At 38.8% G+C, this 21,294-nt stretch overlaps 3 protein-coding genes across 5 annotated transcripts in view; 1 reads left to right on the top strand and 2 right to left on the bottom strand.

Moving 5' to 3' along the window:
- Positions 1-1,585: 1,585 nt before the first annotated feature.
- On the bottom strand, positions 1,586-6,662 carry gnpat (glyceronephosphate O-acyltransferase). Of its 2 annotated transcripts, none has more exons than XM_072444060.1 (17): positions 6,577-6,662; positions 5,871-6,062; positions 5,511-5,687; positions 5,302-5,431; positions 5,063-5,190; positions 4,908-4,983; positions 4,682-4,833; positions 4,467-4,597; positions 4,099-4,331; positions 3,918-4,016; positions 3,595-3,753; positions 3,411-3,490; positions 3,199-3,339; positions 2,861-2,960; positions 2,690-2,783; positions 2,439-2,500; positions 1,586-2,363 (listed from the first exon to the last, which is right to left on the bottom strand). In XM_072444060.1, the coding sequence occupies exons 1-17, from the start codon at positions 6,598-6,600 to the stop codon at positions 2,320-2,322; spliced, it is 2,022 nt and encodes a 673-aa protein (XP_072300161.1). In that variant the 5' UTR covers positions 6,601-6,662; the 3' UTR covers positions 1,586-2,319. The 2 variants fall into 2 exon arrangements, with proteins under 2 accessions (XP_072300161.1, XP_072300167.1); XM_072444066.1 differs by having other exon boundaries at positions 3,595-3,750.
- Positions 6,663-6,762: 100 nt separating this feature from the next.
- Positions 6,763-9,455, top strand: fsaf1 (40S small subunit processome assembly factor 1). Its single transcript, XM_072444272.1, has 9 exons — positions 6,763-6,948; positions 7,061-7,153; positions 7,240-7,337; positions 7,416-7,472; positions 7,748-7,843; positions 7,952-8,038; positions 8,121-8,158; positions 8,277-8,409; positions 8,802-9,455. The coding sequence occupies exons 1-8, from the start codon at positions 6,870-6,872 to the stop codon at positions 8,407-8,409; spliced, it is 681 nt and encodes a 226-aa protein (XP_072300373.1). The 5' UTR covers positions 6,763-6,869; the 3' UTR covers positions 8,802-9,455.
- Positions 9,456-12,806: 3,351 nt separating this feature from the next.
- The window catches only part of trim67 (tripartite motif containing 67), a 36,237-nt gene continuing 27,749 nt past the window's right edge, over positions 12,807-21,294 (bottom strand). The window contains exons 6-12 of one of the 2 annotated variants that reach the window (XM_072443767.1): positions 20,784-20,870; positions 18,819-18,982; positions 18,231-18,369; positions 15,763-15,887; positions 15,492-15,670; positions 14,282-14,444; positions 12,807-13,144 (exon numbers count right to left, since the gene is read on the bottom strand). In XM_072443767.1, coding sequence (XP_072299868.1) covers positions 13,097-13,144; positions 14,282-14,444; positions 15,492-15,670; positions 15,763-15,887; positions 18,231-18,369; positions 18,819-18,982; positions 20,784-20,870 — 905 coding nt within the window. In that variant the 3' untranslated portion in view covers positions 12,807-13,096. The remainder of the gene's footprint in view (positions 13,145-14,281; positions 14,445-15,491; positions 15,671-15,762; positions 15,888-18,230; positions 18,370-18,818; positions 18,983-20,783; positions 20,871-21,294) is intronic. The other variant, XM_072443776.1, reaches the window with a different exon arrangement.

Raw genomic sequence — 21,294 nt, 5'->3', positions numbered from 1 at the left:
ATTACCATGGTTATCACCAACAACTGAAATAGTTAGACTAGAAAAGCTACAAGTGAGGTGATGATAAGCTAAAACATCTATTAGCCTATTTAGTCTGTACGTATCATTGTAAATTACAAGCTAAATCAAAAGGTAGATCTTTGGGCTTTGCTCATTCTAATAGTCCATGAGCTGAAAAGATTGGGGGGCGCTTAAATGCACAAGTAATATCAGTTTCCCGTCTACTTGTGTGACAGAGATAAGGTAACCTTTATTTGTCCAAAAATGGATAAATTTCTAGTATTGCAACACAGATTAGGTACTGAAACAGATTAGGAATAGCAGTATAATAATAAAAACAGGTCATAATGTATGGTTTAAAGTGCTGATATGGCAGTGGTCCTATAATACCACTCCTCCAGGGAGAGAGGCGGGGGCTTACAGATGGATGGATAGATGAAGTGTGTATATAAGCAATTTGCTATGGCAACTTTAGATGAAGCCATAATTTGTCAGAGACTGAGTGAGTATGAAAGAAAAGCCAGCGTAGATGGAGCCGGGTGGATGCCCTGGCAGCAGTCTCTTACTCAGCACAGCCACAAAACATGATGAAAAATGTTACTGTGGCGGCTCTGTGTGTGCCAATGTGTGCGTGTGTGTGCATGTGTGTGGACTAGAGACGTTATGCCACAGAGGCCACAGGGTAAGGGTGACACCCTCAGGACAGACGTGGTATAGGGGAGGTTTATTTTTATTTTCATATCTAATTTTAATATCTATTATTTTTATCTATAGATATATAGATATATATATAATTAACAATTAACATCAAACAAGACCAGAGAAAACGCAGGGGCTGAAACTAAATTAGAAAGGAAGGCATCCAAAGAAACTTAAGGGACATAATAGTCAATTGAATGTCCCATTTGGTGTGCTAGATTTGTCCATTTTTAATCCTGATGTAATTCCCCCATTTTCCTTATGCCTTTAATAATGTCAGTCGTAGGTGCAGTTTATGTAATATTTTTTTACTAGGGCCTTTTCCCCTCCTGCTAGGAGTGTGCTCCAAAGCTGGTGGAGGTTTCAGTGCATCAGTGGGAGAAAACCAGACCAGTGAGCATGAATAACTCCAAATATTGTGCTTCTGATTTGTTGTTAAAGTTCTCTGTAGCCCTACGGTGTATTTGAGTACAGGTATTATATTTCACACATTTATGTAGATGTGCAGATCATTTAGTGTAAAATTCCTGAAGTAGGCAAAATTTGGCAGGTGATGGATTCCACCTGCCAAATTCCATATGGCAGTATAACTAAAATATTACACATAGAAGTCAAACTATAACTTAAAAGTATTTAAATGTACTATTTTATTAACAAAGTTTTGCCACACCATTACATTCAGTAAACACACAATGCAGTTAGTTAACACCCATACAATGTATAAAAGCTGTTTTCCACACAGATGCATACAGAGGCTGGCACATATTCAGGGCTTACTGCTCCCAGAAAAAAATAAAAAGGCGTGTTGGCATAAATACAAGTTTGCTCTAATCTAAAATTGCACATTTTAGTCTGAATCTTTTTTTATTTGTAACAAGATCCAATCGTAATAAATCCATTATTATCTCTAAATACTCAGTAACACTATAACGTAATATTAATGTAGATCACAGATGTATTCCTTTGGTAGTGCTTCTCTTATGGCAGTCTTTAGAGTTTGGAAACTTTGACACCAGACTTGGTCAAACATGAGTCTCATTCCAGGTCCATTAGTGTATTGGCAATTCAACAAACTCTTTACAAGATACAAAATAAAAAAAACTTTAAAACTCTTAATCTTCTGTTTGACAAAATGAAAACATGTTCGTTCAGTTTGGCATACCCTACAGTACTTTTGGACAAATATAAGAAAGAAAAGGGAGGTTGAAATGATCAGTTATACCACAGAGCATTGAAAAGTAATTGTTAAAGTGCCCCAAAAGGATACCAGCCAGACAAAAGAAGAGGATCATCGGAGGACAGCGTACAGTGCTATTAGATGAATATCACACGTATTAAAGCAAATTGGAAAAGAGGATTTGGCTGCCAATCATAGCAAAGGTCAGTTATTTTGTATGAGCTGTGATTAGATTAAAAAAAAAGGTTCCAATTTCTAAGGCTTTATATGTCCACACAGAAAAGGTTTAATAGAGCAGTTTTTGAAAGCTTTTTAGAAAACGCATGGATAGAGAAATTACAGAAGAAAAGGCCATCTTTGTGTTCACTCTTGTTCAGGTTAGACGCAGCCGCTGTCCCAAACCAGTGCAACCCACAGACTGTCGGGATAATATGATGTGGGCATCAGAGACGGGACACGGCAGCCTTCAGCGTGGGCAGTCTTCCACCTAAAGACACATTTGAGATTATAGATTGAGCCATAAAGAGTCTGTCTGTGTCAGACATGAATGATGGTTTCTTACCTAGAGTGTCCGCTAGAGAGTCGACAGTCACTTTGTTGATCTTTAGACTTGTCTGGTCCACTCTGGGGGGAAAAAGGACATTTATTGAATAGTATGACATGACTGGCTTTATAATTTTATATAGTGAACAACTCTTGGAGGCCAATAGTACAGAAGTTTACAATATGTGAAAATTGATGACTGAAGATAATTCTATGCTCTATGCTAAATGTAAAAAAATAAATGAACAAATAATGAAATAAACATTCTACCTTGTTACTTTCCGTACAGCTCCAAGTCTAAGCAAAGCAGCAAAAGCATTCTTCTGGAGATCAGAGGACAGTACCTCAGGATATCTCAATGTGCCTAAAAACACATAATGTGATCAGTTATTTAGGTTAATCAGAATGAGATAGAAAAACACAACGGCGGGCTGTAGTTACCTGCCAATAGCCGTTTGACTATGAACTTTCGAACAGCTAAAACAAAGTCCTTCTCTGTAAGTGCATCAGCGGCCTCTTCACACAGAAACACACACACCATCTACAAAAAACAGTAATGATTATCATGTGATGGTAGCGCCCCCTGGTGAACAACTACTCAAAACACATTCAACAAAAAACTTATATTAATAGAAATGATAATAAAATAACAACAATTAGATGTACAATTGAATCACCAATAAACATGGAGAGAACTGGAGAACCCACAGGAATATGTCATATGACAGTATAAAACATTCTAGTCTGATTCTGATTCTGGACACTGGAGCCACACCCACCTGATATCCCTGTATAAACGGGAGCAACATGCGGCTGAGAAAACCTATTGTTCTGTGACCTTCGTGAGTCACCACCATCTCCTGTTGGTTCACTTGGAGCGTCCCAGTCTTCACTAGCAGGAAACGGGCCTCTTCAAAGTCCTTTCATGTTACATGTTTACATTAGAACAGTGTAGAATTAGTCACAGGAAACTGTTGTAGGATGTGCTTACCTGCACCGCAGCGTTTGGACACAGGACAAACTCATTAGAAAACAAGTTTCTTAAGAAGCTGAAAGTGTTGAAAATATCATCTGGAAAAAAAACACAGAAACAAATAGAAAATTACACTAAACTCACAATAAAACTTAAAGTACGTCACAAGCATTTAATTAAAAAACAAAGCCATAGGTATTACGTTTGTTGTTGGTAGCAGCTGTGTGAAGTGCAGTGGCCAGTAGAGCAGGCCGCACAAACACATGAAGGACCTGGTTCCTGTAGGACACACAGGAGAGCAATGGCACAGCTCCACTCAACACCTGCTCCTCAGGGGAAACAGGACCCAAAGTGGCTTCTTCTTGACACAGAAACAAAAGAAAGTGATGCATTATTATAATCTGCAACTTTTCATTTTCTTTTTTTTAGAATACCGGTAGACTGCACTTTATTTAATTTAGTTTCTTTTGAATTCAACTACATCTGTGATAAACAAATAAATAAAAAACACTTAAGTAGCCATACCTTCACTGAGTGCCAGATAGACTTTTCCTTCTGAGATTCTGACCAGACTGTGATGTAAAGAGAGACTGGAGGAAATCACTTCTGATGGAGTCATGTGGTCTGAAGAAAAAGCATTTTAGTTCAAACAGGACCAAAACTGCATTATGGCAAGGGTGGGTATAAAACAGTTAGTATATCATACCGGGCCAATGCAGGAAGCCTCCGTACTGCCGACACAGGTCTCTGAGCCAGAGGGCCTGTTCAGTGAGTTCCTCCAGCGAGATGCCACTCTCCGGGTCCTCAACATTGAGGAGGATGGTGGCCAACAGCACCCATGGCTTTAGGACCATGTTCTCCTCCTGAGCCCGGACCAATCTATAAGCGGTGTCATTCACAAAGGTCTGCACATCCTCACTGGGGCGCTTCGGGATGTACCTGCATTTAAAATAGAGTAGGAACTATTTATCATTTCAAAAACCTGCTGAGCCTCTTAGTTTTAGTATGTTACATTGTGTTTTAGAAGGCATAAATTGAGATGATGATGTCGAATGTTAGATTACAATACTATACCTTGGTGTGAGGCTGAACTGACAGCGGTTCACTCTGCCCTCTGCCAAACGTCTGACTGACACAGGCTGGCCAAAGTAAACATGAATGCTGCCATAGTCTTCACTGAGGACTTTTCTAGCTTTAAACAAACCCTGAAACAAGTATAGCATTATCTAATTCAACCATCAACTTGGATATATGAAATATGATTAAAAAAAAGATATTGTTGGACTTACTGAGGTGGATTCTTTGGGTTTGGGGACCCCCAGCATTTCTCTTGCATAAAGCGATTCCTCAAGTATTCGCTCGTAACTGATGCTAACAGGAACCAAACTAATATCAAAAACCTCGCCTTTAAGGAAGGGGTCTATGGCAATATTTAATAAACCTGAAAGACAGAAGAAACTTAGATAAATGTATAAAAAAATAATTATCAAATCGTCACCAACATTTGAACCATACCTAATTTAGGCGTCAAAGATTTGCTTGTTCGACTTCTGGTCCCCTCTAAGAAAAATTCTACAGGTGCAAGGCCATTCTGGAGTATTATAAATGTAAAGTAATAAATATGTCAACACACAATTTGAAGTCACAGTTTTGATGCTTTGACTGCTCACCTTGATTATGGTCTTCACATACTCTGAGAATACAGCCCAGTAAAGTTTATCACCACCGAAGGACCTTCTGATGAAGAACGCTCCAGACATCCGTAACATCTCCCCAATCACCTTCATCCCCATGAAATCTGAAGGAAACATAGCAGTTGGTCAACATGGACAGGATTGGACGCATTACCTTTTAACTTTGAATTACAACATTACAGTTATTCACACCGGTTCTTGCTCTCTCTACATACCCATTCCTGCAGCAATGACAGGTAGAGCAAGGTCATAAGTGTAGAGGATGTAAGACATGAGCAGGAAGTCCATGTAACTTCTGTGACTGGGCAGGAGAACAACGGGATGTTCCTGAATGGCCTGCTGCAGCTGAAACCCCAGTCAATAGTCAAAGATTTAATGATGTTCAGTACAAGAATCCGTTTTGGCTTTAGTCATATCTACTCACTCTCTGGATGCCATCTTCATTCACACAGATGCTCTTGAACAGGGTTTTGAAGACTTTAGTCAAAGCAAACGCAAAGAAGCGGACGGTACTGAGCTGCAAACGATGAGCCATCTCATCCATGATGCCTGAAGCTTCCTCTTGAAGGTCCTCTGTGGTTCTACTAGTCTCCTTAGAAACCTTATTTACAAAATGTACATTATAGTTTATTTATGGATTATTATTCTCTATTATTATTATTATACCTTTGGAGAAATGTTTCTTGGACGCATGCAAGTGTAAGTGACCATGCAACAATTACAAATAATCAGAGAAAGTGTTTTTTTTTTTTTTATAAAAATGAAAATCAAAAGGTTAAGATACCTGAGTGATAACATAATGAATTTGATCGGAGTCCAGGACAAAGGCTTTCAGTGAGCTGGCATCGCATGGGGTGAGGTTTTTATAGAGGAGAGGAGTGTAACATTTGAATGCATATCGAAGGTCACTGGAGTTCCTCCTCTCCTCCAGAAGGTCCTCAAACTCATCCCTCTTCTTCAGCATTGGGTCTGTGTGCTAGAACAAAGAAGAAACTGCACTGAAAGTCTGATATGCGATCAGATGTGCACCTTGTACTGTGCTTTATATTCCACACAAGTGAAATAAAATACTACATCTGGGTTTGAGCTCACCAGACCTCTCTGGGCATTACTCGTGAAATGATTGAAGTGTCTTCACAAGGACACAATCACACCATGTACCAGTTTGCTAGAGAGCTAGAATTTTGCATTTAAAATATCTATGTCTTGGTTATGTCAAATAAAGGCCTTGGCAATGTCTTCAAGTCAGCCTCAAAGAATGCAAGCCACTGCCAGTGTGTTCTTATCAGATTTATACATGGATAAGTTGAGCAGGAAATGGCATTCAGGGGAAAACCATAATACATCTCTTTAAGCAAAACACGGAATCATAAAAGAAGAAAGGAGCCTACTGTGGTGTTACTTGGAGGTGTAAGAAATTGTTTCATACAGCATGAAATGTCAAAAGTCAAGGCTAAGCTATGTTAGCCTCAGATTAACAACATACATACCAAATAAGACGATGTGTTTTCCATAGTTCTTCAAGCTTCAAAAATACACAAGGACATCTATTCAAATTTCATATGTGACAGCTGCACTTTGGGTGGAACAACCCTTCACTTGTGTGGCAGAACTACTTCCGTGTTTTTACAGAATCTACGGTGGCTCCGAAGGATGTAACTTCAACCGCCGCGCACCCCGTGATCGTGCCGCATGTGTTGGTTTGTAGTCATTCATTGCATCTCAACCTATTATATTTACTACATTTTTTGCTCTTCTAAACACATTGCGCATCGCGTGAGATATGGATACAAAGGTGAACGGAAAGTCGGACGAGGATTGTCTGTTTCTTGAGCAAGTGTTGGACAAACTGTACGATTTTGGTGAGTATATTAGCTTGTCTGCTAACATGTTCGGCTAACGGGTATCAACAACGATATGCGGTAAACAAAAAAGATTTAAATGGAATCCTGGCGTGTTGTATTTTATCTCTAGGAACAAAAAAGAAGAAAAAGCGTAAAAGATGTTCGGAGGACGATGCTGTTACTATCAAACCCACACAACAACAGCATCAGTCTGAACAAACAGGTGGAGATCAATGGAATCTTCTAAATTCTAATTCAGCTCTTTACAAATGCAGTTGTAACTAATTTAATATCTCTATTATCTTTTAGATGTTTCTGGTAAAGACCACCAGGTGGAGGTAGTGACGTTCCAGGACCCCAGAAAGAAAATAAAAGCCAAAGACACCGCAGCTCCTGAGAAATTAAAAGTAATTATTAAAAATATGTACAATTATTGCATCAAATCAGTCTAGTCTATTTTGATGTTTATGATCTTTCATCACCAGCTTCCTCAAATAAAAGACACAAATAGTGACACCTCTGAAGTTCTCAATTTGGAAACGGTAAGGAGAAAAATGTTTACGGTACTTTGGGGTGAACGGATGTCAATGTTTGTTTGAATTATCTTGTTAACAATATATCAGGAATGTGCTAAAATGTGTTGAGATTCAAGTCTAGTAGACAATATGATTTGATGGACCATAGAATTAACCACAAATGAGCAGAAATATCACATTATCAACCTTGTTTTAAATTTTTTTTTAACATTTTATGATTTATCTCCCACTTCTTAACTTTAAATTTCACCCAAAAAACTGACATTTTAAATGCTGTTCAGGCGCGATTAGAAGTTCATCGCTTTGGCATCACAGGCTACAAGAAAGAACAGCAGCGAGTGTTTGAGCAGGACAGAGCCGTTATGCTCGGAGCTCGTGTAAGTTTTAAAAGTATTTCATGTATGTTATGTCAACATTGTATCCAGTGGTTTAAAAATAAGTTTGTGTGATGTCAAATCTGTATTTCCTTTTTTTTTTGTGTGCAGCCACCAAAAAAGCAGTATGTCAATTACAAAGTACTACAGCAACAAGTCAAAGACAAGAAGCTAAAGGAAAAGGAGGAGGTCGATCCGGTGAGACATCCAGGACTTTTTAAAATCTGCATTTCTTATTACTCTTTAATATATTCTGTCTGTCTGTTCCTCTGTGTTTAAGGACCTAAAGAAAAAGAAAAAGCAGAATAAGAATTCCAAGTGAGTAACCTTGGTTATATACTTAAACTTCACTCTATTATTACATTATACATACATGCAATATAAAAAGCAATTCGTCACCTGACTGTTGTTTTTTTTTTTTTGTGTGTGTCAACAGGGATAAAAAGAAGCAGCCTACATCTGGGTCAGGTTCAGGACCTTCAGGACAAGTGGGGCGTTTCAAAAATGGCGTGTTGATCCTCAGCTCCAAAGAAATCCAGAAAATTAAAGGCACGAAAAGAAAACGATAGGTCTGTATACTTTTACTGCATTTTACCTGTTATTTCTCCCAAAAATCAAATCTATCAGTGCAGATAGTTGTATTGTATTGTACTAACTAATTTGTTGAAATTAAGGGATATTTTGTGCGACCAAAAATGTTGTTACAGTGGCGTATTGTGCACCTCCCAGGCCAGAGGCTGTGGCCCTCAAGAAAATGATGTTGAATGGCCCTGGTGTATAGTTTATCTTAGATCACAGGACTGAGTAAAGTATCTGTGGCCACATTTTTTTTGGGACATGCAATTGGATACATTTTCAAGTGAAGTTGCTGAGCTTAGAGCTGGCACAGTGGATCATCATTGAAATAGTGAAATCAGAAAGATATGTCAGTGATTCAATGATTTCTCTTTTTCCCCAACAGTCTTCTGGGATCTTTCCAAGTCGCATTCTTCACGTCAGAATTCGAATGACTGATTTAATGTAACAAGTTTGCATTTGGAAATGCCAGCGCTGCAAACTGTCACAAGAAATGAATAAATCAAGATATGCTGCTGTTCGTGACATGCAGTGAATCAAGCAATGACAGTTTTACTCTGGAGGAGCTGCTGATTCAGGATCCAGCTGGACCCAGATGGATTATTCAGTAAAAATGTAGACTCAAGTTTGAATTCATCACAGTTTATTTTCTTTTATAAATCAACAAAAAAGACAATAGCATTTTCTCGTGTAAAGGTTTTCTAAATGATGCGATTACAATGCATTTCTTGTATACAAAACATGTCATACAAAACTTTTACATTTAGAAGGAATGAGAAATATCACGCACAATGAGAAAACAGTATTTACAGCACCAAGAAACCCTTTTTTTTCTCAACAAGACAAAAAATATATACTGTTATATCTTTAGATGCAACGGAGTAAATAAAAATAAGTTATGGCAGCGTGAAGCGATGAATCTCAAAATCTCACACTGTAAATAAGAATAAGAAGCCTTCAACGAGCTGTAATCAAGTTATTTTCACAACAGATCAAAGGTTACATATAAAAGCAAAATAAACATGTTTTTGTTCTTAAATATATGTACATAATCTCTCAACATAAATAAATCATAGTGTTTTCTTATGCAGTTTTAATATATAGAGCAGTGTTATGCTATTTTCCCAGCATTGTATTTTTTGTATTTCACATTCATGGGTGGGTAAGTAGATGGACTGGTTTTATTCCCATGTTACTTTCCTGCTGTGAATCGGTCATATAATTATGTCATAAATGTGCACCTTCAGAGGTTTTTGTCAAGATATTCATTTGAAAGAAATGTGTCAAATCAAACGTCCAAATAACTGCACAATCAGAGGTAGATGGTCAAAGAAATGAAAAATGTACCTGCCTAAAAAAACACTTTAGGTTCATACCTTTCTATTGGATTTCAGGATGGAACATTGAAAAACGTGCCATCTTATGTCTTATTTATAACTGATTCTTTTTTAGCGGGAAACTGTATCAGGGACGTGTGTTAACTCAAGGATATTATGGCCCACCTCTTTGGATTGTTTAGATTCCAACAAGTTCAAAGTAAAGTCCCCCCCCCCCAAAAAAACGACTTTGTAAATTCAAAAATCAATCAAAAATGACTTGTGTAGGAAAGATGATTGACATTAGTGACATCTGTATCTCCCGCCTGCGGTTAAGTCTCACTACAATTACTGTGGCCTGTGATCTAATATCTTATTCTGACCCGGGCTGAACTCAGCTGATGTGGAGTCGTCAGGGAAAGTACAGTGAGGAGAGAAATAGCCCTTTAGTGGGATATATCGACCCAGGGACTGGTAAAAGTCTCCCTAGAGGTCAGATAGTCGGGGAAGGGCTGGGTTTTTTATTTCACTTTAAGGCTACATACATGGAGAAGGAAAAACACATTTAATGACTCTACTTAAGTCTTTGAGCATGCACATTTACAATGATGGGAAATTAAATGTGTCTGCCTGTTTATGTCATAATAATTTGCCTGATCTGTATGGTTTTAGAAATTAGCTCCAAAATTCACACTATTTTGTGTTCCTAATTTTTGCTAGGTCCATGTTTTATAGTTCATATAAACTATAGTCAGATACAACATTCTTGGTAATGACTTTGCACAAATAAATACAAATCCCATTTTATGTGTAATGCCAGGATCTGTTTAATATTTTTGATAAAACCTTTACTAAATGCTGAAATATAATAAAAGGGATAATACATGCTGTATATAATTCTATGAAGTGCTACATAAATATATGAATAATACTAAATATAAATTTGATAAATAATATTTATATAAATCATAATGAATAAGCTATAAAAGGAGGTTATGTAGGATTTTGATTTGTGTTCCCAGATACCAGGTAAACACAAAGGAAATCTTGCTTTTACAGATAATTACAAAAACATTTGACACGATGGCCAAGTTGTTGATGTTGTCATTGGATATTGAGGCTGATGAGTTTTATTTGGGTTGCCAGCTCCAATGCTGAAATCCAGTGGCTTTAAACCTCTGCGTCCAGCACCTGCTCATGAATCAGTGCTAGTGCAGCCTCTGCAGCACAGTGATCCAATTCTGGAGGAGGAGGAGCTGAACATGAGACATGGCCTGTCCATAAACTGAGAAGGAAAAAAACCTATACGCGTTCTTTATCTGCAGGATAAGACACTGGCAACACAGGTTCAGTTGTGACTGTAGTACCTTTTTTAAAACCAGCACAGGCAACATACAGTATCAGCTTTTTAACTCACAATAACTAAGATCTGCTTCTTTGATATTCACATATTTAAAATCTGAAAATGGTTATGATCAGCTTTAAGTCTCTATCCATTCTTCCCCTGAAAAAAACAAACTCATGGAGATATTTCTTATATCAGATAGTAGAAAAAGCTTCAGGGACGAATGAGGGATTACACCGACTTATATCAGATACTGTATAAAGAGGAATGATATTGTGGATTCTGTAGTTTCATCTTTAACCCATAGGGGGCGCGCGGCCACAACAAAATTACAGTATATTATTTACAATTCAGTTTGTATTATTTTGTAAACAGGTTTGCCACTGAATCCATGCTCAAAACCAAATGAATCCAGTGATGAGTATTTACAATGGTTTGCAGTTTTCAGACACATTTCGCTCATATAGAGTTATGTACATAAGAACATGGTTTTAGTCACAGTGGTTTGGTAGATGTTGCAGCTTAGGTCTTTTTCAGGCCACCGTAGCTTTACCTGAAGTGATCTTGTTCAGTACAGCAGATAAAAAGGTGCCAGGCATCTTCAGAGAGACTCACAGATGAGGGCATTAAATAGTCACTGTGAGACAGACTGGCAGCATCAACCTTTCATTCATTTATTTTGTTTCTATTCAAGTTGTGTCATCCTAATGAATAGCTATGGAATGTGTTTGGAACAAGTAGAGTAGGTTTTGGTAAATGGCGTAGGACATTTTCTTTACATTTTTCTTTCTTTTAAGGATGTTTTTGGCTCATTTTCTCTCATGGACAGAACAGTGCAGCATAAATTTTCTTTCTCAAGTCGTAAATGTGAGATCATCATTTTGTTTCTATTGTTGACACAAAACTAGCCTCAAGACCTCTGTGTCCTGGTTTAAGAGCATCAGCTTCGTGTGACCAAAATAGAGCATTCCCCACAGTTTTTCACACGCACATTTCAGGCATAATTAAGGTCTTAATTTTGCAGACGATTAACACAGTTTACACTTTGCATGCTGTGTGCAATATTCATGTAAACATTTTAAGCCTTAAAGACTTGGCTGTCACTTATGATCAAATACACACTGGAAAATGGGAACAAACAAAGCTGTGGTGCTGGAGTTTGGCGTTAAATATTTGATGAGTGAGTCGACTTGCAGTGCTGCTACAACTTCTACAAAGGATGGTCTATTGGTTTTTGCCTTCTCGGTTGTAAACAAGCGCTCAAAGGGAACAACAATGTTAGATTACTGTTCTCTCCGAGCACCTTCACGATGATACATTTTTAAAGGCTAAAGGCATTCCTCGCGGTTTCCTCTGTGTAGCCCCCCGTTTAGGAGCTCCTACTTGGCATCTTTGCACTCTTGATTGTTTGACGTGCTACAGACAGATTTGCCATTACAATTTGAAGTTGGGGTGTAGAAATGCTGTAAATTGCAGTTTCCTAATTACAATTTAAAGACGTCCTCAAGAAATCACAGCTTTTGCTCTGCTTTCTACCATAACTTTCAAAGATAAGACAAACAATACTCACTAATTACAGAGAAAAATATGTACATTTTGATGCAGTACTGTGAGATATTCTGTAAACGTAGAGCATTTATCCCTGAACTAGGGTTAGTTTGTCTGTATCATTGGGAGATTGTTAACTTGGACTTGATTACACAAGGACTTTGATCACTTTTTTTTAGCTCTCCCATTCTACCTTCCTGTACTGTCAATCGGTGATAATCTGAAACGTTTAAATACAACCCAACTTCAAGCACACTTTTTGTTAATGGCAATGGTGTTATTCCTTTATGACTCATTGTGTATGTTCAGCAGTTAGTCCGGTGGTCTCTGCGGTGATGTCGAGTAAGCGCAGTAGAAGAAAGAGGGCACCTTGACTTGTCTGGGTAATGCGAGAAACGGGTGAATCCCAGGACGGGACGGCTCCATGTAGTGACACGGGACGTCTCTCTAGTTTGTATTCCAAAGGTGATTTTACTGTTTGAAATTCTTTGGCAGCGCGAGCCCCGTCAGTAAGGTCACCTGGAGAGGACAAACACAGTGAATACTGAATGAGCTCATCTCTCAGACAGAAAGAGGACAGATAGAGGACAGAAAGAGGACAGAAAGAGGACAGAAAGAGGACAGAAAGAGGACAGAAAGAGGATAGAAAGAGGACAGAAAGAAGACAGAAAGAGGACAGAAAGAAGACAGAAAGAGGATAGAAAGAGGACAGATAGAGGACAGAAAGAGGATTGAAAGAGAATAGAAAGCGGACAGAAAGAGGACAGAAAGAGGACAGAAAGAGGACAGAAAGAACAGATAGAGGACAGAAAGAGGATAGAAAGAGGACAGAAAGAACAGATAGAGGACAGAAAGAGGATAGAAAGAAGACAGAAAGAGGACAGAAAGAGGACAGAAAGAGGATAGAAAGAGGGCAGAAAGAACAGATAGAGGACAGAAAGAGGACAGAAAGAACAGATAGAGGACAGAAAGAGGACAGAAAGAGGACAGAAAGAACAGATAGAGGACAGAAAGAGGATAGAAAGAAGACAGAAAGAGGACAGAAAGAGGACAGAAAGAGGATAGAAAGAGGGCAGAAAGAGAACAGAAAGAAGACAGAAAGAGAACAGAAAGAGAACAGAAAGAGGATAGAAAGAGGGCAGAAAGAGGACAGAAAGAGGATAGAAAGAGGATAGAAAGAGGACAGAAAGAGGACAGAAAGAGGACAGAAAGAGGACAGAAAGAGGACAGAAAGAGGACAGAAAGAGGATAGAAAGAGGATAGACAGAGGACAGAAAGAGGACAGAAAGAGGACAGAAAGAACAGATAGAGGACAGAAAGAGGATAGAAAGAGGACAGAAAGAGGATAGAAAGAGGATAGAAAGAGGACAGAAAGAGGACAGAAAGAGGATAGAAAGAGGATAGAAAGAGGACAGAAAGAGGACAGAAAGAGGACAGAAAGAACAGATAGAGGACAGAAAGAGGATAGAAAGAAGACAGAAAGAGGACAGAAAGAGGACAGAAAGAGGACAGATAGAGGACAGAAAGAGGATAGAAAGAGGACAGAATCGATGTGTAAATATGGCTTGATTGCGACGTCAAACTAATCACGCAGTTGAGCTGGAACGCGCCAGTGTCTTTGGAAATGCTGATGGAGCGTTTCGACTTCTCACTGACCTGCACGTTTCTGTTGAGGCTGACCGCGGGCACAAAAACCCCCACCAGATTCTCGAAGGCGGTCGGTCCGTGCTGTTCTTTGTTGATGTAGAAGGTCAGCGTGTGTTTGACCAGATCCAGCAGCACCCCGACTGTAGACCCTTTGGTGATGCCCCCCTCCGCCCTGAAAATGCACAGAAACACACTTAAATAGCAGGTCAACAGAGAGAGAGTTTAGTTAAGACATCGAGGAGAGGAGAGAGTTTCTAAGAGCTGTAGAGCAATAAAAACATAAATATAAACTTTACTTTATAGCAAAAGTCCAGATAAACAATTGCAATCTTCTTCAATTATAGCTGTACTTTCTCTTAATCTTAGAAATACATGTAATGAGAATAAAAATGACCCTCTTGTTGTGAATGACAGGTGCAAAATACTCAAATCTCCAATTTTGAACGACAAGTTGAACTGAAACTTGTACATTTTGCATAGCTGCCATCGAGAAAAGGAAGACATTTGGGTTTCATAGACATCTAATAGTTTCTCTATGTGTGTTTGAAGTACGGTGCAGCCTGCAGTTTTCTCCCTGTTGAGTTTGTTCTGTCTTTGTACAAACTCCTGGGGTTTGTCTGTCATCTCCGTGTGATCTTACGCTGAGATCTAAAGGCCTTATCCACACAAAGATGAACGCAGAAGCCCCTCACCAACTCTCTTGTCAGCCGGGACGTTGCGCTCTGTTGTTCGATGTGCGGGATCAAAAACAGCACATACTCTTACTACGATGTACCCAGCAGTCAGTCACAAAATTACTCATTTATTAAATCCGAAACGCTCCTTTTATCTGCCACAGCATTAGCCTTTTCATGTTGAAACACTGCGTTTGTGGGTTTCTGTTTCTTGTTTCATGCACCATTTTGAGGACTTTTACCCATTCGAAAGCTACAATAATTCGTTTTGCAATGTTAATCTCCACGGTAACGGTCCTAATTTGTCATCATTCGGAAAACCATGGCATTTTTTGATGTAGGCAAATCCGAAAAAACAAAATCTTGACATTTAGTGTGTCCAAGATCCAATTATTAATCACAAAACATTTGGCCAAGTTTTTTAAAATACGCGGGCCAGCGTTCTTTTGTGCGTCTCTGAATTGTTTCCCCGACAGCAATTGCTCAGTTAAAAAAAAAGTAGAGTTCCACGTTGTCAATGGCGACGAGTGACGCTTGAGTCGTACCTGTTGTTGTGCGAGTTGTTGTGCATGAACCAGGAGCGGTTGTTGTCCACGTACATGGCCCAGGCCTTGTCATCTTTCCCTAGCATCATGTCTTTCATCGTGTTGATCCTGGCCACCCCAAACGCCGGGTCGGGGTGGTTGTCGTAGCGATCGATGGTCACCTCCCAGTAGTGTACGCCCTGAGGACACGACACATTTCATTCATCCAGTGAGACAAGCGGGAGGGTTAGACACACACACGTCTGTAATGTAAAGTACGGGGGTTCGTCACCTTGGAGAAAGCAGCGGTCCCCAACACTACGCGGTCGTCATAGCTGCTGCAGGTCACCGTCTGGTTTTCGTTGGTCAGCACGATGTCGCGGTGAGCCGAGGTCGGGTCAAAGGTGAACCAGGCCACTGAAAAAAAATGGGGGGAAAACTTCAAATGCAACTTTCTTTACAGCACATTTTGTACAATTATACAGTGAAATTCAATGTGTTTAAAAACTAGCTGAAGTGTGATAAATGATAGTGGTAAATAAAGTAAATTGAATGTGTATTATGAGCTAAATATAATTAGTTCAATGGTTGTATTAAAGCTGGAGTGTTATTGGCTGTGACAAGGGCAGAACATGTCACACTCATTAGAAAAGGGCATTTGCCTAGAGGCTCGTCTGTTTAATTTCATCTGTATTCCGTTTTCTTACATGTTTATTAAAAATATAGCATTTACAATATGAGGATAATGTTTTGCCGTGGCACTGCTGACAAATGGTGCACAAGCAGAAACACACAATTATAGATACAATTTGTTCTTTGTTGTCATTTTTATTGCTTTCAAAGCTTCTGGAGTCCGTGTTGAAAATTCTGAGCAAAGTGATGGAGAGTTCTCTGCCACACAACAGACTGTAATGTTCATTGTTCTGAGTAATTAGACTCCTCGTCTCGTCTGAATAGGGCTGATTCTGTAACTCCCATTTCACTCCATTTTATATCATTCCTATTAAAGATTATATATGTTTTCCCATCCTGTCCCATCCATCCTCCAGTCTTCAGTTTCTAAAACCTGACATTAGGACCATGTTTACTGCAAAAGATGCCAAAATAGTGAGTATAAAAAACAGCCAGTTCAGTTTTATTCAGTGTAGTCCAAGCAGTGGATGTGGTGAGCTGCTCTACCACGAAGGAAAAAAGTGTAAAATAACTAGAATTTATCTTTGAGTTTAATTTGACTGTCTTAAAGTGGATGGAACCAGCATTAAATAATGAAGTAGTATCAAATGAAATCAAATGGAAAATTGCGATTGCACTTGAAATAGAACAAAACACACTTATCTATTGGGACATATTTTTTGATAAAGTCAAAATATTAATATCAAAATATCAATGTCAATCAAGATTTGTAGAGCAACATTCATACAAACCGTAACTCAAAGTGCTTTGCAGCCAAAAAACATGTAAAAACCAGATCAAAGACATTTAAATATTAGTCAAATACAACACAAGGAAAAACAAAATGCATTTTTTATAATGACAAGTTATATTCTTACAGCTGCTTTGGAGAGACCAGTGAGCAGGCCGTTACAGTCTAATCTACTGGAGACAAACACATGGATGAGTCTCTCCAAGTCTGGGTTAGACACTATATTTTTGATTCTGGCAATGTTTTTTAAATGGTCAAATGCAGCTGATGATGTTTTGATGTCATGTGGCTGTTGAAATTCAAATCTGTGGGACAAAAATTATAACTTCGGTTTTGTCTGAGTTTAGCTGGGTTTTGCAGCAACACACTGGTCTGTTAGACACAGTGACCACCTGATCACCTGCTTTCAGTGAAACACAGATCTGAGTGTTGACTGTGTAATTGTGATATGATACACCATTGTTAAACATCAACTGACCTAATGGCAGCATGTCGAGGTTGAATAGAATTGAATAGAACTAGCTCCAACGGCAGCTGGGCTGGAGGTTTGTCAATCTGTTTACTGTTGCAAATAGGATGCACAAGTTATAATGGCAATCCTAATTATTTCAGAGAAATACCTCTCTATTTTTCTAGATAAGGTTCTGTTGTTAAACAGTTTTCCTGTATAGATAATGAACCTGGGAGTCTGTTAAACGCTGTTTTTGCTCAGGCCGGTGGCACTTCCTTTTCTGTGCCCAGACCAAGTCATTATTCCTCCTTGGCACCTTCTGCTTATTTTGAACAATTTCAACCTTTATAGAAGCAATGGTGTCCAGCACATGCACATGACATTTCCATAAATACTGCACTTTGCTGTCATTTCAAACAGGTCAAAGAAGACACAGAAATTATCAGAGAGCAACATCAAAACACCATATTGACATTTGAAATATTAACCCCCTTAGGAATTAGAAGATCCAGAGTGTGCTCTCTGCTGTGGGCGGGGCCACTCACATGCTGAGTAAGCCCTTTAGTATTTCTGTCAGAGACATTATCCATGAGAACTTTCATATCACTTGTAACTAAAACATCCAAATCAATGCATACCACTCAAAGCATCTCAGTAAAATCATCAATACAATTCTGACAGTTCTGGGGAGGCTTGTATAAAACTACAAAGTACAAAATATAATCAAGACAAGTCAAGATGAATACTACTAAATTAATTAACTTTTTGATTTATTATTCTATTGAAGATTAAATTGTTCAAGAGCATATTCACACAAATGATGTATGTTGTACTTATATAGATCTATATTTGAAAGTAAATATGTTCTTATATAATATGTACTTGCCATCTGAGGTCTTGAGCACCACAGTCTTGCTGTACGGCCCGACTCCGATGGCGTTGTAGGCTTTTACTCTGGCGTTATAAGAGCTGTTAAAGTGCAGTCCGTCTACTGTGCACACCGTCTCCTTCCCCACATACACCTCCTGACAACACGAGGCACAAGGACATGAAGCATAGCATGTAATGTAAACATAAAGAGAACATACAAAAAGAGAATTAGAGTATCCTGGTCAACAATATTTAAAAACATAAATGCACGTTGGTGACAAACATTTAAACTCCTAAAGAAATGCACATTAACCGCCCAGATTATGGAGTGGGTTCAGGCTTCGCATCAAAATTGGAACTAAACTGGGACTTAACCTGAAAATAAACCTGGACTAGACCAAACCTAAACTAGGACTAGAAGAGGACCACACCAAAAATCTAATTAGGTCTTCCACGGTCCCATGAATCAAGTTAAACCACATTGTCTCGATTACTAATTACTAGTTTAACGCTTGGACAACATAAAACAGTTGGGTAGCTCATGACAAAACAGTAAAACGATAACAAATGTTGAATATATAACATAATAACACTTCATACTGACCCTGTATTGCCCTCCGCTTCCATCATCCAGCTCCAGGATGTAACCCTCGATGGGATTCCCGGTGGGCGCAGAGACCCTCCAGGCCAGAGTTGCGCTGTTGTTCCTTGTGCAACATTTCTCCAGCTGCAGCAGAGGGGCCGATGGTACCGAGGGCCCGGTCTCCACTGTGGACGAGGCAGAATCGATTTAAGTGTGATCAAGGAGAGAGGGGTTAGGAGAGGAGGATTGTATAAATGATGCACCAAAGGAAGGATCTACAGAGGTCTCTTGACAACAGCGATGTGCTTTAATGTAGGTCTATGGGGAGATAAGAAAAGCCCTAAAGGTGAATGAGCTTTAGGTTCACTGACAGGGAAGAGTGTTAGTCAGCTCATTAAAATCACTATAAAGAACTCAGTTGGGAGTAAACTCTAATACGTAAAAGATATTTTTTCTACTATGACTGTTTTGTTAATCTTCCATGACCTCCCCCAAAATGTATTTAGTGTCGTTTAGGATTTGACTTACAGTGCAGTGGGATGCTGCTTTCCTACATCCATTTTAAGAGACACAAGTATTATCTTAAAGCACAAGGGATTATACACATATTTTTAGCTGCTTAAGGCCACCATCTTGAAGTTGCACCAAATTGATGCCTTAAAAAAAGGGAAATTGATTGGTGATGTTTTGGCAGCATTATAGCATAATATTTTCAAGGAAATTTCAGCTAAATCTTTAGGATAGGAAGACAATTTTAATATTTTTGATACAAGACATTCATTAAATGCAACCAAAGAAGAACAATTACCACAGAATATTGAAAATATTCAGCATTTCAGTGAAAGGACACAAACAGTCAACAGTGCTTACAGACCATTACAAAGGAGACATTGTGAGATACAGGCCCTATATTTGTAGCCCTAAGTAATTCTTTGATAACTGACCCCTCTATAAACTGCTCCGTATAGACCAGGGGTGGGCAATTATTTTCCTCCGAGGGCCATATTCGAATCCAGGCAAGTAGCGGAGGGCCAGCCCGCGATCATTGGTGTGAAAAAAAAAATCTCCAAAATTAAATAGCAAATAAAATATCACTTTTCTGTCAAATATAGGCTATTGAATCTATTATTTAATTCATTTCATGTCATATTTATTAAGGATACAAGTGCAGACAGATGGCTGAGGGGGAAAAAGGAAAAAAATAAAATATTTTTTAATATTACTTGGCATGTTTGGCGGGCCGGATTTTAAAGACAAAAGGGCCACATGTGGCCCGCGGGCCGTAGTTTGCCCACCCCTGGTATAGACCCTTGAAAAGTGTATAAATAAATACATTCTATACTGAATGAAGGCAAAAGTGAAGCGGAACATGATGTGATTTTAATGGACAAACTGGGATTAACCTCAGAAAATCACAAAATGAAGAAGGTTTTGGCAAATTAAAAACACTCTTATATCAGAGCCGGTTTAAAGACATTTACTATTAGATTTGAAATTATTTGTTTATTTATTAGGAGCTTATTATGACAGACATTCAGAAAATTCAAATGTGCTGCTTGTTTTTGTATCATTCAGATCTGATGTGTGTAAATCATTGAAAATGTTTTATGGTTTACTTCATTTTTCCTCCATTCTGAATATTTGAACATTCTGATGAAGGGTCGTATCTTTAATGGATTGCACCTGACACTCGCACTCACATTAACAATTTAGTCATTCAGTTCCAACGGTACAATTTCAATGTAAGCTACATGGTCATTTACATAAGAAATACTGAAGGCTACAAAATACAAAATACAATATTATGTAGAGCGTTCATCAGTGTTGTGACACATTGACCATGCAGAGGAGGAAGACTGGGATCTGGTGTGTTTCTGGGACTGAACCAGGACTGAACCAGGACTGACGATGGGGCAGGAGTGACGGGGTCGACCGGAGGAGTGAATATACAGGATTTTTACTGTGAAATAAACGTCTTGGCAATACCTTCAGGACTCTCTGCCTCCTCCATCCCCTCTGTCTCACCACTGTCTGCTTCCTGCCACTGTTTCAATATTGGGCCCTCCTGCACATCTGCAAACGCCACGGTTTGAGCATTTCAGCACAAGATTGCATGGCCACAAGACAGGGTTAACAACGGCACTCAAGCGTAATGGGATTGCACTGTGAATACGGCGAGGAGTCGTCGTGTAGAGAAAACCATAATCTGGAAGGACACTAAGGCTGCGTTTATGCCGTTTCACTCCAGTTAAGCCCAAGAAATAGCAAAATGATTGACAGTTATGTATGGAATAAATTGTGCAATGGATTTGTAGAGAGAGAAAAGGTTTTGTCATGGGCGTCATTCAAAATTGTTGTGTCGGTGGACTATAAACTGATGTTTGCAGACGTATACAATCCTAGAACAGCCTTTGTGATGTGCTGATTTTTTTATTAAAACCATTCATTGATGTCAGTAGAATTCAAAATGAAAGCTTTGGACTTGAGAGATTGTATC

The sequence above is a fragment of the Eucyclogobius newberryi genome, unplaced genomic scaffold (assembly GCF_026437365.1).
Source record: "Eucyclogobius newberryi isolate DKJ021-1_F unplaced genomic scaffold, fEucNew1.0.hap1 SCAF_1, whole genome shotgun sequence".
In the NCBI taxonomy this organism is placed as follows: Eukaryota; Metazoa; Chordata; class Actinopteri; order Gobiiformes; family Gobiidae; genus Eucyclogobius; species Eucyclogobius newberryi.
Note: the sequence above shows the minus strand (reverse complement) of the source record. Positions and strands in the feature narration are given on the sequence as shown.

What these genes read in the sequence shown, in the direction of transcription:
- fsaf1 (XM_072444272.1), top strand. Translation starts at nt 6,870, where the DNA reads ATGGATACAAAGGTGAACGGAAAGTCGGACGAGGATTGTCTGTTTCTT. An exon ending in CAGCTCCTGAGAAATTAAAA is followed by an intron (nt 7,338 to 7,415) that starts GTAATTATTAAA and finishes TTTCATCACCAG; the next exon opens with CTTCCTCAAATAAAAGACAC. An exon ending in AAGTTCTCAATTTGGAAACG is followed by an intron (nt 7,473 to 7,747) that starts GTAAGGAGAAAA and finishes AATGCTGTTCAG; the next exon opens with GCGCGATTAGAAGTTCATCG.
- gnpat (XM_072444060.1), bottom strand. Translation starts at nt 6,600, where the DNA reads ATGGAAAACACATCGTCTTATTTG. An exon ending in TTCATTATGTTATCACTCAG is followed by an intron (nt 5,688 to 5,870) that starts GTATCTTAACCT and finishes TTTGTAAATAAG; the next exon opens with GTTTCTAAGGAGACTAGTAG. An exon ending in TGTCATTGCTGCAGGAATGG is followed by an intron (nt 5,191 to 5,301) that starts GTATGTAGAGAG and finishes TGTTTCCTTCAG; the next exon opens with ATTTCATGGGGATGAAGGTG.